Source organism: Clytia hemisphaerica, unplaced genomic scaffold (assembly GCF_902728285.1).
Source record: "Clytia hemisphaerica strain Z4C2 unplaced genomic scaffold, Clytia hemisphaerica genome assembly, whole genome shotgun sequence".
Taxonomy (NCBI): domain Eukaryota; kingdom Metazoa; phylum Cnidaria; class Hydrozoa; order Leptothecata; family Clytiidae; genus Clytia; species Clytia hemisphaerica.
This window is the reverse complement of record NW_027104548.1, coordinates 981,218-997,891: the sequence shown is the minus strand read 5'-3', so window position 1 is coordinate 997,891 and position 16,674 is coordinate 981,218. Positions and strand designations below refer to the sequence as shown.

At 36.9% G+C, this 16,674-nt stretch overlaps 2 protein-coding genes across 2 annotated transcripts; both read right to left on the bottom strand.

The window, feature by feature from the left end:
* Positions 1 to 1,126: 1,126 nt before the first annotated feature.
* LOC136822792 (F-box/WD repeat-containing protein 9-like) lies at positions 1,127 to 3,262 on the bottom strand. The gene is made up of 4 exons (XM_067079080.1): positions 3,033 to 3,262; positions 2,521 to 2,698; positions 2,188 to 2,273; positions 1,127 to 1,961 (listed from the first exon to the last, which is right to left on the bottom strand). Exons 1-4 carry the CDS (start codon positions 3,213 to 3,215, stop codon positions 1,218 to 1,220), a joined length of 1,191 nt encoding a protein of 396 aa, XP_066935181.1. The 5' UTR covers positions 3,216 to 3,262; the 3' UTR covers positions 1,127 to 1,217.
* A 5,792-nt stretch (positions 3,263 to 9,054) lies between these two features.
* LOC136822775 (uncharacterized) lies at positions 9,055 to 10,647 on the bottom strand. Its single transcript, XM_067079056.1, has one exon. The coding sequence runs from the start codon at positions 10,645 to 10,647 to the stop codon at positions 9,055 to 9,057; it is 1,593 nt and encodes a 530-aa protein (XP_066935157.1).
* Positions 10,648 to 16,674: the final 6,027 nt, after the last annotated feature.

The following is a 16,674-nucleotide window of genomic DNA, read 5'->3' as shown; positions in this document are numbered from 1 at the left end:
TTAAGCGGATTAAATTTTGCGTGCATCAAAATTATCGCGATTTTCGCGAATTTGGCATTTTCACGAAAATTATTCCTCTTTAAAAATTTAAAATCTGAATTCTGGCCAAAACCTCTGGGAAATTAAAAGCAATTGGGTGAAAAGAAGCCGATTCACGAAATTTTGTAAACGCGAAAATTCCAAATTCGTAATTTGCGAAAAAAAGTCCACAAGAGAATTGGTACTAAAGGTAGTCTATACTTTTTTACAGAGGCGATTCTATAGCCTCTGTACTACACCCGGAAACCACCATTCACGCCCGTAACGCCCTCGTTACGGTTGAATGAACTTAAAAGTGTTTTGCTTTGCTCAGATCGCCTGATCTGAAAGTCTAGTTTCGAACCTAAAATGGAGTGGTGGGTTTCTGTGGTGTGTGTATAAGGTAAGACTTTTATGTAAATGTAAGATATAGCCAGTACAGAAATACGTACAGTCTCCCCTTCTCTGTTTGATGTCTGAACTAGTCTTCCACCCGTTAATAGTGTGGTGTCGACCTAGACGTGGGTCGGCATCACATTATTACACTTTGATTCGCACGAACCAGGGTCACAAAGACTTGGTTTAAGAATTAAGATAATTTAAAATGTAATATTTTCTATTTTGGATATTAATAATTATGTGAACAACAATAAATTGATGGTAAAAATTTGGCGAATTAAGTAGAAAATATAAATAAATTAATTTCTAAAAAATATGTGAGGAAATTTTCAAATTATAAGATGGAAAACGGACAAAGCGTTAAAAGATTGTAATTTTGTTTTGACTTTTGACTACGTGTTACACTTAAGAGTCCTTAACAGCAAATCAACAAAATACATGTCTTTTTTTTATAAGCAAGTGTCTGCCCCTACATCAGGCTCGCATTATGCTTAGCATTCTATTGTTTTCAAACAATAGAGCCATTGTTTAGGTACCAAAAACTGAGCCTGCATATGCTTATAAACGTTATGCTTATAAAAGAAAAAACATGTATGCCAATCTCAATTCTTACATTTGAAGAAGATCGTGAATTTGAAAGTGTCTTCTGTGAATTTTTCCTTAAAAAAACGTCGAACGAAATGGCGGGTTTGGAAAGCACGTCTTCGCCGTACAGTGTATATTTTTCACTCCTTCTCGTCTTTTCAGAATTACTCTCCAAATTGAGCCCTAAAGCGCTGTCAGAAAAACTCACTCATCTTTCAATCTTCATTTTCGAATCTCCATTCGGTGACGCAACTGTCAGATCCACCAGTCAGCATCACATCACCTCTTGAATAACAACTACACATGCCAACTTTCATCAAAGGATCGTCAAGTCTTCTGATAAATGCGCAGTCTCTACCTGGCGTGTATGCTCTTACAGGTCCACCGTCAGAACAAGCTACCAAGCAACCACGGAAATTACAAATGTCAGTGACTTTCTGGTTATGGTTATTCCAAATATCAAACGAATTCAACAAAGAAAATCGGCAACCGTCTGATATATCGAAAAAGAACATACCACCATGGCTTCCGCCTACTCTTAAGAAACTAAGACCTTGCTCTTGTGCCGTGTTCATACACAAAGCTTGCGAATCAAGAATCAGTTTCGTCAACTCTTTTTCTGGTACACGGGTATCATAAATACGTATCGTCTTATCCGCACTGCCGGAAAATAAGTAGTTTTCGGTCAAACATAAACTGACGACTGGCTTTTTATGATGCGCCAGTTCTAACGTTAATTTACCAGATCTAAGGTCAAACTGTCGTAACTTCTTATCAAAACAACCCGTCGTTAGCACTTGATCCTGACAACATAAAGATAACACCGCACCAGGATGATAATCAAAGGTGTTTACAAGATCCAGTCTTTCTATGTTCCACACATTGACTTCAGGAGCGAATGAGGTGGTAATGAATTCAGAGTCTTTATTCTCATCACTACAAATACCCCACACCCAACCCTGTAAGAAAAGAAATCATAACATAGAACACACAAGAATATTTTTAAAAATGTCATAATTCATGATTAATAGACGGGAGGGGGTAACGTTTTTTTTTGAATTGTAAGATTTAAATTACAGATTCTTACGGCTTCCCAAGCTAAAACGTCCATTCTGCATTTTAATTCGAATTACAGAATCATTTGGAAGACAGAAATTCGAATAAGAGGGAAGTAGTTGATTGAACCTTATGTTGAAGTACTTCAAGAAGCTCTTGCCCTTCATATCCATCATGCTTTGATCGCCATACCATTGCATTTCTATCACGGCCACCTAAAGATGAGAGCATAAAGACGGTTGAGACATAAAAAAGATTCTTTGAAATGGTTAATAATCAAATACTTTAGCTATTTGAAAGAAACATTAAATACCGGAATAATTTTCGTCATAGTTTCATCACTTCTCATACATTTTCTCATTCTAGCAGCCTTTTATTCACATACTATTCCCCGTAAATTTAAATGAAGAAACCCAAGTACCTTCAGATCCTTACCTCAAAACAAGGAAGAAGACTTTGTACCTGAGATATAAATCTTTCTAGAGGGCATGATATGCAAAGCATCAACAGTTCCTGAGTGGCCGACCAATTTCTTCTTAACCAATCGTTTACCGCTGTTCTTCTTCCAAAAGATCTCAATGTCCTCGAAAGCCATGTAAACTTTACCCCAAGATTTAATGTAGTCCACGTCTGTGACAACCTGAGAAAAAAAAGAAAGATTTTGAATATCTTGTGTTTAAATAATTGAATCAATTTGAGATTCAAAGTTAAACCAATGTGAAATTTTTATTCTGCCAGGCTTGTTCTAAGATTTTCTAATACCCGACTGTATCCGACTTGATACAATATTGAGGAAAGCGAGAAAAGAGTAAAAAACGAAGAGTGAAACAAAGACCTGGCACTAAAACTTGTCAATCAAAGGAACCAGTTGATTAAGAAAACGGATATGTGCTCCCCATTACCAATTAAAGTAATCATCTGTTCTGTTTTTTTCCTCAGTATTTCTTACTTTTTGGTCATAATAAAAATAGTACCTTGTGTTCCTTCCATTTCAATGCAAATAACGTTTGCCATATGCCTTCAGCAGTCAAAATGTCATGGAAATACTTGCAAGTCAAAACAACTTTACCAAATAACGTTCGAACGTCAATGAAACGAAATATATTGAGCAGTAACTCTGGTGGTAGGTCTTCGATATTGTTTATTTCTGTTAACATGATGGTTATTTTCTATCCTAGTCTGAAAAATATAAGATTTTGCACATGCAACTCAAACGGTTTTTTTACTCCACTTTTATTTGAAGGTAAAAAAATACTTAATGATAGCAAAACAACAAAAAAGGGGATTAAAAGCTATTAGTTTGAACAGTGTCAAGAAACATTACAAGTTGAAAAAAAAAGCAGCCAGCATGAACTATGGCTTCATTCAAAAACGTATATAATGTGTGAAAAAGTCTTCTCGACCTCAGTGGCCCCATAGATATGAAATTTCAAAGAAAATCAAAAGAAAGTAAATTCAAAAAAAACTTATTAAAAGAGAAAGCCTATACAAAAATTGAGTTTTCAATTTTTTTTTATCACAAACGAAGGTTGAATGGTGAATATTGTACCAACAAAAATACTGAAGTATATGCTGCTAATTTGGATTATTCACTGGAATTACTTGCTTTTCTGGGAAAATAAAAATAAAATAAAAACAAGAGGAGCGGCTCTCAGAAATTTACAGCAGCACCTTTTAATTCGATATGACAAGAATACAGGCAAAGTCTTGCCAATTTTTTCTGCTTTTATCTGGTTGCACTGTTTTAGCTTTTGTTCTGAAGTTAAAAAATGGCTTTATTGATCAATTTGTGGAGGCAAGGGAGCAAAATAGAAGGGAGTTTATCAGTATAAAGACAGATCTCCAAAAGATTAAAATCCGATTGCATCAGATTGGAAAGACACTTTTAGTTGTAAAGAACGATACAAATGTGCTAAAAATGAAAGAAGAAGAACGAAAAATTAATTGACAACTCAAACAATTACAAAGAAGAAGTGAACTTGAAAACTGAAATCTTCAACAAAAAACATCACCTGATACAACGAATTGAATTCAAAAAGCTACTCGACATGATAAACAATATTGAAAAGCAACAAACTGTTATGGTTTCGTTGCTCAAAGCAAGGGACAAAGATATTTCAAAACATTTGAGACAACTCGAGGCTGAGAAAACAAAGCATGGTTCACTTCCACATAAAGGTGATACATTGGAGTCAATTCAATTCAAAGAGCAGTCAAGAATTTTAATGAACTGAAAAGTAATATTAATTTGTACTTGTCTACAACTTACCTGGTTATCATTAACGAAAGGGTTGTGATTGGCCAAAAAGGCTTAAGGGTGAGGTTCCTTTTTGTTTAAAAAAAACCTTTAATCTACTTATTAATCATCTATTATATTCACCCCTAATCGATTGATCTCTCTTATAATGCTTAGAACGTGTCTTAGGTTATACCTGCACTTCATTTTTGAGGTGTAGAGAGTGAAAATTAAAAATTCCCAAATTCTCCTCATTTTCTTTTTGCACAATCATTCCTATTTCTTATAAAATAAAACTATAGGAAAATTATGAGATTATATCAAAGTCCAAGTTTTTACAGTAAATATCTTTATTCCATTAATTTTTGCACACCTTTTATTTTCGCACAGCCCAGAAAATAGTACATTTGCGCAAGTTAATTTTCACGCATCTTGTAAATTCTGAAAATATTTTTTAGTGTTTTTGGTGAAAAATATAATATGTGAAGAAGACAAAAAAGACATGCAATAAGACTTAGAAGTTTAACTCACTTTTAGCCCACATTTAAACCAAATCTTGCATCCCATAGGTATATTTAATAACATAAGTAAAGGAGTTGTTTCTTTAAAATATGATCCTGCACATTTATAGTGTTACTAATTTGCACACATTTCAATTTTGACAAATGCGCACATAAGCTTATTTTGCGGGCCTTTTATTTATGCATACGTTTTCTGCACAAAAATTAATCATGGTGGCCCCTAGGATCTAGGTGGCTCCTACTGGAAAAATATTCTAGCCCCCCCCCTAGCTCAGTAAGTGGTCCCTGACCAAAGAGTAGTATCAATTGCTTGAGACCTTATAGCCCCCCTGGGGGGGGGGGGTGAAGTCATGTTAATGGGATTAAGGCATCCTGGCGGAGCAATTATAAAAACAGCAGTACAGCAAAATGAAAAACTGAAAAGGTCTGGCCAGGTACCCTATTCTGCTATATGTATGGGAGACTGAAAGAGAGGCTAAATTGGAAATCTGAGCCCAACAGGGCAGACACAAATCAAAACAAACTGATGTATCTAAACTCTGATATACCTACATATATCAGACACCTAAACACAAGCAGTCCTCCCTAGGGGAACCAAAACATTTCACTGAATGCTCAGAGCACAACAACCTATTTTCCCTTTCCTATTTTTACTTTACATTGTTTCTTTTGGCTTTCTGAGACTCAGTTTCTCATTTCTAAGAGATTTCATACCTGTCGAGTGTCAATCACTTGTCAATCAATTTCACCCAAACTTATTATGGCACCTTTTTTAATCTGCCATGAAGTGTTATAAAATTCCTTATAGAATGACACGTTCTCCTACTAAGAGGTTTAAAAAAATTACGTAGAAACAAGAAACTGTGAAAATCGATTACAAAACTACGTAACAACCACGGAGTGCTGACTTTTAGTTTTAATGACTTGTTCTCACTTGTTTGGTTTCCGTAATAAAAAGAAAGTCGTTATTGTGAATTTATAACATGCTTTTAGGGGAGCCGCCCATATTCATTTGACAATGCAAAAAGTCAAATTGACGTTATGAGGGACGGGGGGTTTCAAAAGTTAGTTTTGACGCTATAAGAAATTAAAGGTACACCTTTTTGTGAAAATCGCGAATATTTGTTACCACCAACCACACTATTATACTTTTTAAGCTGTAAAAAATATATTTGTGTATAAATTACATGAAAATTTACTCGCATATATAATCCCATTGGTTCGCGATATGATGTCACTACATATTTTGATTGTTTGCGTGATCAAGCGAACCACATTGCACAAGTGGGCAAAAGAAGCTAGTAAGCCTAAAGCACGGCACGGACCTAGTGTCAAGTGGAGGTTTTAATCTCTTCTTAAATAAAGGTCATTAGTTAAAAGAACACATACACAGATGGGTACAACCAAGTACAGACTTTGCAACGGGAAAACTTTTATGAAAAAAAGGCGACAATCTTTGGTATACATCGCTTGACGTTATCCGTGGGGGGGGGTGGGGAGGTAGAGGATAACGTCAATTTGACGTTATGCATTGTCAAATGAATATGGATGGCTCCTCCGGGGGGCACTCGATTTCGAAACGACAGTATGTGTCGTGCAAAATCTGCTTTTCAAAATCGTACCCTTACAGTGCAGTTCAATATGGCTGGAAAAGTTACCCTTTCAGTGCATTTTCTCTTGATTTACCCGACCCTTATAGTGCGCTATATTTCTCAGCTGTAAATCTGCGTGAAAGAAGAAGCTTGGGAAATTTTCTGTTTCAAAGAAAAACTGAGAAAATTGTTCTTGTCAGCTGTAATTATCAGACAATAGAAACTTTTTCAAACAAACAAGAAGAAAAAACGTTTCTTTTTAACAATTATTTTGAATTTGTTTTAAAATTTGACCCTTGCAGTGCAATCTCACAGAAACACACCCTTACAACAGTGCATCCTTAAAAGCGTGGCAAATGACGTAGGCCAGATCATATGATTGCCCCCCCCCTGAGACAGGGCCCCTTAAATGGAGATATTTCAACTAACTGACCAACGCCATCAAGAAAGACCTTCGTATTAGGATACCAGCGCTTTATCTGTTGGGGAGCCATCGTCGTACAGCAAAATCCGCAATTCTTAAAAAATTAAACGGAACTGACAAAATCTCTATTATATACCGTGAGGTGAGTGGTCCTAAATCTGACAGCCCTGCCTAAATCCGATGGGGTCTTTCAAAGATACAAACTAAAATAAAAACAAACCTTTCGCTGTGACGCAATGAAGATACCAAAGTGTCAACTAAACTGAGACAGGCTAGCTCTAAAGCTCTAAAACAGCATTTAATAATATGAAACTATAAAGTGCACTTACAAACATCAATATGTCAGATCTAACAAAATTAATAACGACACTGTCATCATTGACAATATATCAAACGATTTTCTGTCAAGAGCCTTGTAAACATTCCAACAACTTCCATCGAAATGATCTATCACAGCTACGTCTACCATTTTTAGTGCGGTCCGAGGATTGAGCCGAGAACGCTAGCAGAACGCCCGCGAACTCCCACACGGGTGAAAAACTTCAATCCTGCAATCTGCTAATCATTTTCTCAAGCGAAGAGTACGCAAAGCGATTCTAGCTTTACGATAGTGCCGCGGATCATCAGTGGATAGTATTCAATTATCATTATCCCTTTATTTTCATTCCTAGAACTTTTGCAAAAAAAAGGATCACATTATATTAATTGACATCTTGACTTGACATTATAGTCATCTTTTTGCAATCAAAAATATGTTCCATTCGGGTCCTAAAACATCTTCAAATCCAGTCACATTTTTTAAATCTAGTAAATCCCGATGAATCAAGTCGGCAATCAACAGAATCTTATGCCGTCATCTTTAATTTGCCAAACTAAATGTGCGCGCGCATGTGTTAACCTTAAAGCGGCCCTTATTTTCGGCCCCCAGGGTATTGGGGCCCTACCACGTTGCACGTTGCTAAATTTTGACATGAAAATTTCAATAAGGGTACATGAAAAAACTTGAACGGGACTCAATGTGGGTTAAGTATATAAACAAAAAATAATGATTCAAAGACATTCTCCGTTCGCCCGTGCCCGCCATTATGGGAAAAAACCCGACAATTTTACCGACTTTCCGAATCGGGTTTTCTTGTAAATAAACAATCGGTCGGACGACCCGAACGCAACATGTATTTTCGATTGCCGCCTGAGGAATTCAAAAATCACATTCGCTAATTCTAGTTCTTTCATTTTCATGAAGTTTTTTTCAATTTTTTGCTTCTTTAGCATGGGAATGTCCCAAAAAAAAGTTTTTATTTCTGCCGAATTGGATTTTCTTTTCATTTGGGGTTCCTTCTTTCAGAAAAACTTATTCTTTACTTATAACTTTTTGTTCCTCCATTTCCAGAGGCCCATTGAAAATGGGTCCTATCACCTTTTTTGACTCATTTCAACCTTTTCCAAGCTACTTTTCTTCAAAAACAAAAAAAAACATGCAATTCTCTTTTTCAAAAAAGATATACTTTCGTTTTTTATGTGGACGGTGAAGCACGGGCTATTATATTTTGATTTTTCCCGACATGTTTCGGACTCGGTCCGTTCTCAAGGGAATGATATTTCTATAGAAAAAAAAAAGCGTTTTTATACAAAATTATTTGACGTCAAATTGGACAAATACGTCATTTTAGGCGATTTCGGCTTGAAAATGGGTTGGTGTAAATGGGGCCATCTGATAAGTTGAATGAATTTGGTCTAAAATGAACGTGTAAATCAGACTTAGGCGCTCGGTTGGAGAAGATTGAGTTCTTGGTTCAACCCATGAGGTGCGAGGGTTTCTCAGTTCTTTGATCCAGAAGTTTTCTCTCTGTAGTATTATCCTTTTCATTCTTTCTATATCTGTCTCGTTGATCTGTTCGATGATGGTGAACTTTGCGTCTCTGTTGAAATCGTGGTTGGTTTGGTGGAAATGTTTACACGCTGGGATTGTCTCTTGTCGTGGTCTGTATGCATTACTTCTATGGTTATTGAGTCTTTGATTGAATTGGGTCTCGCTTTTTCCAATATATTGGATGTGACATTTGTTGCATTCCAGGAGGTAGATGATGCGAGTGCTTTTGCAGTTAACGTTGTGGAAGATCTGGTACGTCCTTTTGGTTTGTTGACTGGTGAAGGTTGAGGTTGACATTATTTGTTTACAGCAAAGGTTTCCTGTCCTTGTTAAGCAAGGCTGGCACTTTCCTTTCAGTTTTTGTTGTTTCTTGAGACTTTGTTGTTGGATATTGATGTTTGTCCAAGTAGATCTTTCAAGTTTTTGTTGCGTCTATACGCAATGACTGGTGTTTGTTGGAAGGTATCTTGAAACCGTTCGTTGATGTTTAGGATATCCCAGTGCTTTTCCAGTAAGGTACGGATAGGTGGTAAGTTTTTGTTGAAGGTAGTGATGAAGGCGATTTGTTGTTTATTCTTGGTGTTGTTGTATTTTAGGAGATCTTCCCGGTTCTTAATCTTAACTTTGTCGAACTGTTTATTGAGGTTTTCAGCTTTGTATCCTCTTCTGATGAATGCATCTTTCATTTGGAGGAGGGATTGGTTGTATTCTTCGGGGTTGGAGCAAATCTTTTTTATCCTTAGTGCTTGACCGTATGGGATGTTGTTTTTTAGGTTGTTTGGGTGGTATGAGGTATTATGGAGGTATGATGACCGATCTGTTGGTTTTTTGAAGATCTTGTAATCTAGTCGATTGTTCTTTATGGTTATCGTTGTGTCCAGGAAGTTGATCTCGCTATGAGAGTATTCCGTCGTGAATTTAATTGATGGGTGAACTGTGTTGATGATTGTGAAAAATTCTTTTAGATCACTTTCTGTGCCTTTCCATATAAAAAATATGTCATCAATGAATCTGAGGTATTTTATGATGTTGTTAGTTATGCGTGGATAGATTTCTCGTTCTTCGAACTCTCCCATAAAAATGTTTGCATACGATGGGGCACATTTAGTACCCATTGCGCATCCTTTGATTTGGAGATAGTGTTTGTCGTTGAATATGAAGTTATTAAGGGTGAGGATGAGGCGTAAGAATGTTAAAATTACTGTCATGTGTTTAATGGACGACTCGACGTTTGTTAATGATTTACGAATGGAGGCTATGCCTTCGACATTCGGGATGTTGGTATATAATGCCGACACATCCATGGTTACAAGTATTGCGTGTGCTGGTATATGTAAATCTTTGGTTTTGTTGATAAAGTCTGTTGTGTCTTTGATATATGAAGGCAGTGATTTCGCATGGTCTTGTAGGTGATAATCAACATATTGGGAGATACGTGCTGTGTGACAATTGATGGAGCTGATGACAGGTCTTCCTGGGTTATCTGGTTTGTGTATTTTGGGTGTGGTGTAAAATTTTGGTGTCTTTGGCTGTGTCTCGTTAAGCATTTCAGTGGTTTTATCGTCTAGTAGCTTGGATTTTCTCAGTGATTCTGTGATGTCTTGTATCTTTTTGTTATGTTTTGGTGTGAGGTCTTGGTCACACTCCTTGTAGAAAGTCTGATCGTTTAGTTGTCTTAGGGCTTCATTTATATAATCTGCAACGTCTTGGATTACTACGGCGCCTCCTTTATCGGCGTTTGTGATGATGATGTCTTCTTTTCTCCTTAGTTGTTCTAAAGCTTCACGTTCTTCTTTTTTCAGATTGTATTTGCGTTTGGTTCTTGTGACCTCATGGTTATTTATCTCGTTTTCAAAGGCGTCAATAAAAGTTTTGACTGTGTGATGTGGGTTATTTGGTGTCCATTGGTTATTTTTCTTTTTTATGTAGAATGGCTTTTTAGCCATTGTTACATTAGGGTCGTTTCCAAAATGTGCTTTTAGTTTAATTTTTCTTGCGAAGTCGTTTATGTCGTTCTGTAGCGTTGTTCTGTTGTAGTTACCTTGTGTTGGACAAAAGTTTAGGTTTTTACCAAGTAGGTTGTATTCTGCTTTTGTGAATTTTTGTTTTGAAAGATTAACTACATTCCCTGAGGGGTCTGTGGCGTATCTTGTTGTTGGAATTGTGTTGCAAAGTCGCTTAACGTTTTCATGGTAGTGTTTATGAGGTTTATTATATCGTTTGTGCTTTGTGCCCCTTGAGAAGGGGCAGGCTTGTAGTTTTTTGAAGGTCCAGGCTCTTCAGGTGTATATCTTGTTGTTCTTTGTGATCTTAGCTCACGTATTTGTTCCTGCAGTTTGTCAATTTGCTCGTCACGGTCGGGGGCGTTGTTTTGCTGTGGCCTTTGCAGGATTCGCGGGGGTCTTTGATTGTAGTTATTAGTTAACTGATTTAGATTATTGTTTCTTGGTGCGAAGTTATTTGTGCGTTGGGTGTAGTTATTGCTTCTCTGGTAGAAGTTGTTTGTTCTGCTGTTGTTTCTGCGAGCAACTTGAGAGTATAAGGGTTTGTTAGATCTGCTTCTAGATCGGCTGCGATTTCGTCGTGGTGGAGCATCATCTTCTGCTGTAACGTTGGCTGATCGGCCTTGGCGAGTGGACTGGTCCACGTTGTATTTCAATCGGTAAAATTTCTTGTTTTTCCTGGTATCAAGGGTTTTCTTGCGCGTATCCTGATTTTCTTTAAGCGCTTTTTTAATTTCTCTGTATTTACCTGGTTCGGTTTTGGTTTTGATAGCTTCGTCAGCTTCTTTGATCTTGTCATCAATTTCTGGAGTTGTTTTTTCGCAGAAATCGGCAGTCATCTTCATCAATACAAAAGAAAATTCGTTGAGTTTACTATACCATTGTTCTACAAATTGTGGATCATGGTTTCCAATCGATGGTTCTAAATTGATTTGAAGTCCCTTAGGGACAACTTTCTGTTCGATGCAACGAACGATTTAAGAATTGTTTGTGTGACTCATATCGGTCTTGTCGATCAATCAAGCGGTCAAGTTTGATCAGGTCAGATGTGTTGATGTTATTTTGGGTATTTCCCTGTGGAACAAATAGAGTTTCTGAGGCTCTTGATTCGAAAGGTTGGCTGACAACAATCGATGGTATATCGTCTTCGCGTCGTCTTTTTGCGCGGTTGTCGGTGTTTTCTCGGTCGGCTGGTGGAAAATTGATCCTTCCAGTGACATGGGTAAACGATTTACTCTGTGTAGCCATTCTTGAAGCGATAATAATATGTTGGACGGTGAAAAAAAAGAATGCGGCTATTATATTTTGATTTTTCCCGACATGTTTCGGACTCGGTCCGTTCTCAAGGGAATGATATTTCTATAGAAAAAAAAAAAGCGTTTTTATACAAAATTATTTGACGTCAAATTGGACAAATACGTCATTTTAGGCGATTTCGGCTTGAAAATGGGTTGGTGTAAATGGGGCCATCTGATAAGTTGAATTTGGTCTAAAATGAACGTGTAAATCAGACTTAGGCGCTCGGTTGGAGAAGATTGAGTTCTTGGTTCAACCCATGAGGTGCGAGGGTTCTCAGTTCTTTGATCCAGAAGTTTTCTCTCTGTAGTATTATCCTTTTCATTCTTTCTATATCTGTCTCGTTGATCTGTTCGATGATGGTGAACTTTGCGTCTCTGTTGAAATCGTGGTTGGTTTGGTGGAAATGTTTACACGCTGGGATTGTCTCTTGTCGTGGTCTGTATGCATTACTTCTATGGTTATTGAGTCTTTGATTGAATTGGGTCTCGCTTTTCCATTATTGGATGTGACATTTTTCATTCCAGGAGGTAGATGATGCGAGTGCTTTTGCAGTTAACGTTGGGGAAGATCTGGTACGTCCTTTTGGTTGTTGACTGGTGAAGGTTGAGGTTGATTATTGTACAGCAAGTTTCCTGTCCTGTTAAGCAGGCTGGCACTTTCCTTTCAGTTTTTGTGTTTTCTTGAAACTTTTGTTGGATATTGATGTTTGTCCAAGTAGATCTTTCAAGTTTTTTTGCGTCTTACGCAATGACTGGTGTTGTTGGAAGTATCTTGAACCGTTCGTTGAGTTTAGGATCCCAGTGCTTTCCAGTAGGTACGGATAGGTGGTAAGTTTTGTGTTGAGTGTGATGGCGATTGTGTTTATTCTTGGTGTTGTTGTTTTTAGGAGATCTTCCCGGTTCTTAATCTTAACTTTGCGAACTGTTTGAGGTTTCAGCTTTGATCCTCTTCTGGATGCATCTTCATTTGGAGGAGGGATTGGTTGTCTTCGGGGTTGGAGCATCTTTTTTCCTTAGGCTTGACCGTATGGGATGTTGTTTTTAGGTTGTTTGGGTGTATGTGTATTAGGGAGGTGATACCGATCTGTTGGTTTTTTTTGATCCAGAGTTTTCTCTCTGTAGTATTATCCTTTTTTCATTCTTTCTATATCTGTCTCGTTATTGTTCGATGATGGTGAACTTTGCGTCTCTGTTGAAATCGTGGTTGGTTTGGTGGAAATGTTTACACGCTGGGATTGTCTCTTGTCGTGGTCGTATGCTTACTTCTATGGTTATTGAGTCTTTGATTGAATTGGGTCTCGCTTTTTCCATATATTGGATGTGACATTTGTTGCATTCCAGGAGGTAGATGATGCGAGTGCTTTTGCAGTTAACGTGTGGAAGATCTGGTACGTCCTTTTGGTTTGTTGACTGGTGAAGGTTGAGGTTGACATTATTTGTTTACAGCAAAGGTTTCCTGTCCTTGTTAAGCAAGGCTGGCACTTTCCTTTCAGTTTTTGTTGTTTCTTGAAACTTGTTGTTGGATATTGATGTTTGTCCAAGTAGATCTTTCAAGTTTTTGTTGCGTCTATACGCAATGACTGGTGTTTGTTGGAAGGTATCTTGAAACCGTTCGTTGATGTTTAGGATATCCCAGTGCTTTTTCCCGTAGGTACGGATAGGTGGTAATTTTTGTTGAAGGTAGTGATGAAGGCGATTTGTTGTTTATCTTGGTTTTGTATTTTAGGAGATCTTCCCGGTTCCTTAATCTTAACTTTGTCGAATGTTTATTGAGGTTTTTCAGCTTGTATCCTCTTCTGATGAATGCATCTTTCATTTGGAGGAGGGATTGGTTGTATTCTTCGGGGTTGGAGCAAATCTTTTTTATCCTTAGTGCTTGACCGTATGGGATGTTGTTTTTTAGGTTGTTTGGGTGGTATGAGGTATTATGGAGGTATGATGACCGATCTTTGTTGGTTTTTTATCTTGTAATTGTTCTTTTATTGGTTATCGTTGTGTCCAGGAAGTTGATCTCGCTATAGAGTATTCCGTCGTGAATTTAATTGATGGGTGAACTGTGTTGATGATTGTGAAAAATTCTTTTAGATCACTTTCTGTGCCTTTCCATATAAAAAATATGTCATCAATGAATCTGAGGTATTTTATGATGTTGTTAGTTATGCGTGGATAGATTTCTCGTTCTTCGAACTCTCCCATAAAAATGTTTGCATACGATGGGGCACATTTAGTACCCATTGCGCATCCTTTGATTTGGAGATAGTGTTTGTCGTTGAATATGAAGTTATTAAGGGTGAGGATGAGGCGTAAGAATGTTAAAATTACTGTCATGTGTTTAATGGACGACTCGACGTTTGTTAATGTTATTTTTATAAATATACTAAATATTTTACAAATATTTTTATATATATAGCTAATAATATTCTAACACCATCAAAGAATTCTCCCTCAAAATTTATTTCAGTTCTCTAGCTACCTAGAAAAAGAGATATGCAAAATTAAAGAAGCCTGACTGGGAAATATCTTTTTTTTCTTTTTTGACACATTTTTCGAATTTTTCCAAGCTATTTTCCTAACCTTTTTTTTGACATTTTTAGTCAAATTTTTGACACTATTAAAATTTGAATATCTTCACAACCACTTATCCTCTGGAGGGCTATGACCCCTCATTTTCTTTCTTTTTCAAAGCTCTACAAGAAAGGATAGGTTTTGAAAAAAAAATTAAAATTTGAAAAATCTTCTGGAGTTATGCTAGCATGATGGTAGAGTACCCTGCCCAGTTGGCGACCGAAATTTTTGGATTCAAATTTTTCACTTACTTTTAACTTTTTTGAAAATCCTTTTCAACCAACGGTTAGACAACTTTTAACATGTTCTTCGTGTTTGTTTTGATTTTTTATTTGAGGCGATCTTCTTAGAATAAAAAACTTTCGAAGCGAGCGGTACTAGTGCCCAGTTCCCGACCGACGTACCAGTCTGCGACCGATCGTTAAAAAGAGAAAATCAGTGCTCTACTTGCAGGTAAGGTCATATTAATTGATCAGGATGATAAAAAAACTCATAAGCTTTCCCGTATTAAATTTATTTACACTCGTTTTTTTTTTTTAAAATAGCTCACTTACATTTCCCTTCGGCATGTTTTTCAGAATTTTTCTTCAAGTCGCCATTTTTTTCTAAAGTTTGTTTTTGTTTTGTTTTGAAAGTGGCGGTATATGGAGAGTCTTCATTTGATAAAAAACGCGGGAATTTTTGATGCCTGTTTTTTTCTCTCTTCGCGTCTGGAATTTTTTGATCGCAATGTAGAGTTTTTTTTCATTTTTTGAGTTTGGTCGGTCGCAGACTGGACGTCAAATTTCGAAGATGATTGCATCAACTTTTTTATCAATATTTCACACGAAGGAAACTGTATCGAGCTTGATTTTTACAGAAATGCTTTCTAACATACTCATTGTTTTGGACAAGTATTTTTTGGCGTGGGAGTTGAAGCGTTTTTTCTTACAAAGCTTTTTTGTCCACAGGTAGCCATTTTTTATTTTTTTTGAAAAATCCGGCTTTTTCGTGTGCTTCCGTGCAAAGTTGGATCTTTCGGATTCTACTTACTCGTTTTTTTCTAAAACCTTTTTTACACAGTACGGGAAATAGGTCAAGGCAGATAACTACCAAAAGAAATTCTCCAGAGGTTTGTTTTTGTATGACTTTTCTGGGTTCAAAGACGTTCGGTCGCCAACTAGACCGGTCGCCAACTGCTGGGCAGGGTACTCTAGGTGAAGCTTCGATAACCCTACCGGTGCCTCTAAAAGGGGGTAACGTAAAGAGGTTACTGACCTCTTTTAGATTGATAAAAGAGGGTTTATATTCATATTTATTCTCTAAAAATGGATCTTACGTGTCTTTTACCTTTTCCATGCACCATCCATTACTTTCCAGAATTGCTAAATTTGCTATAAACTCCGCAAAAGCAGCTAACGTGTTCAGCTGGGTTTAGCTGTATTATATTCTTCATAAATATTGCACTAGAGAATTATGGCGCTAAATGCGGTCTAAATCTAAATGTTATAGCTATAATATGGATAATAGCAAGAATAGCTATGATGTTAAAATGTTTGCCAATTGAACCCGACTGCACAAAATTATCAAATAACATACCTTAAAAGTACAAGTTTTTCGTTTAAAAATTTGCCAATAAGTTATTATTAACGTGATTGATGTGATTGGTAGGAGTGTGACCTTTTCATGCTTGTTACTTGATTCAACAATGGCGGTAAAAGTTCAAAATCTTCGAAATTTTACAACTGATGAGCAGTTGGGTATTTAAGATAAAAACGGCAATTATTGCCCTTTTCGGCAATTTTTTTCAACGATGAAATGCTGAATCAGCAAATTTTTTCGATTTTTCGTTGCTCAATAACATGAAAAGTTCTAAATCAATATGCAAAAAGATCCTGCATCGATGCCGAAACACAGCCAGAAAGAGATAACAAAACCCCCGTTGTAAGTTTGTTTACATGTGACTCGAATTTGCTAAACTTGAAAACAAAACTAAACGAGGCACAGTGGGCCTACTTATGTACTTACGTACTTATCGCGAGGGTGTCAAATACCCCGGGGGGGGGGGGGGCACTGGGTTTGCGGACTGACGGTATGTGCGGGCCAAAAATTGGCTTTTAAAATTGCA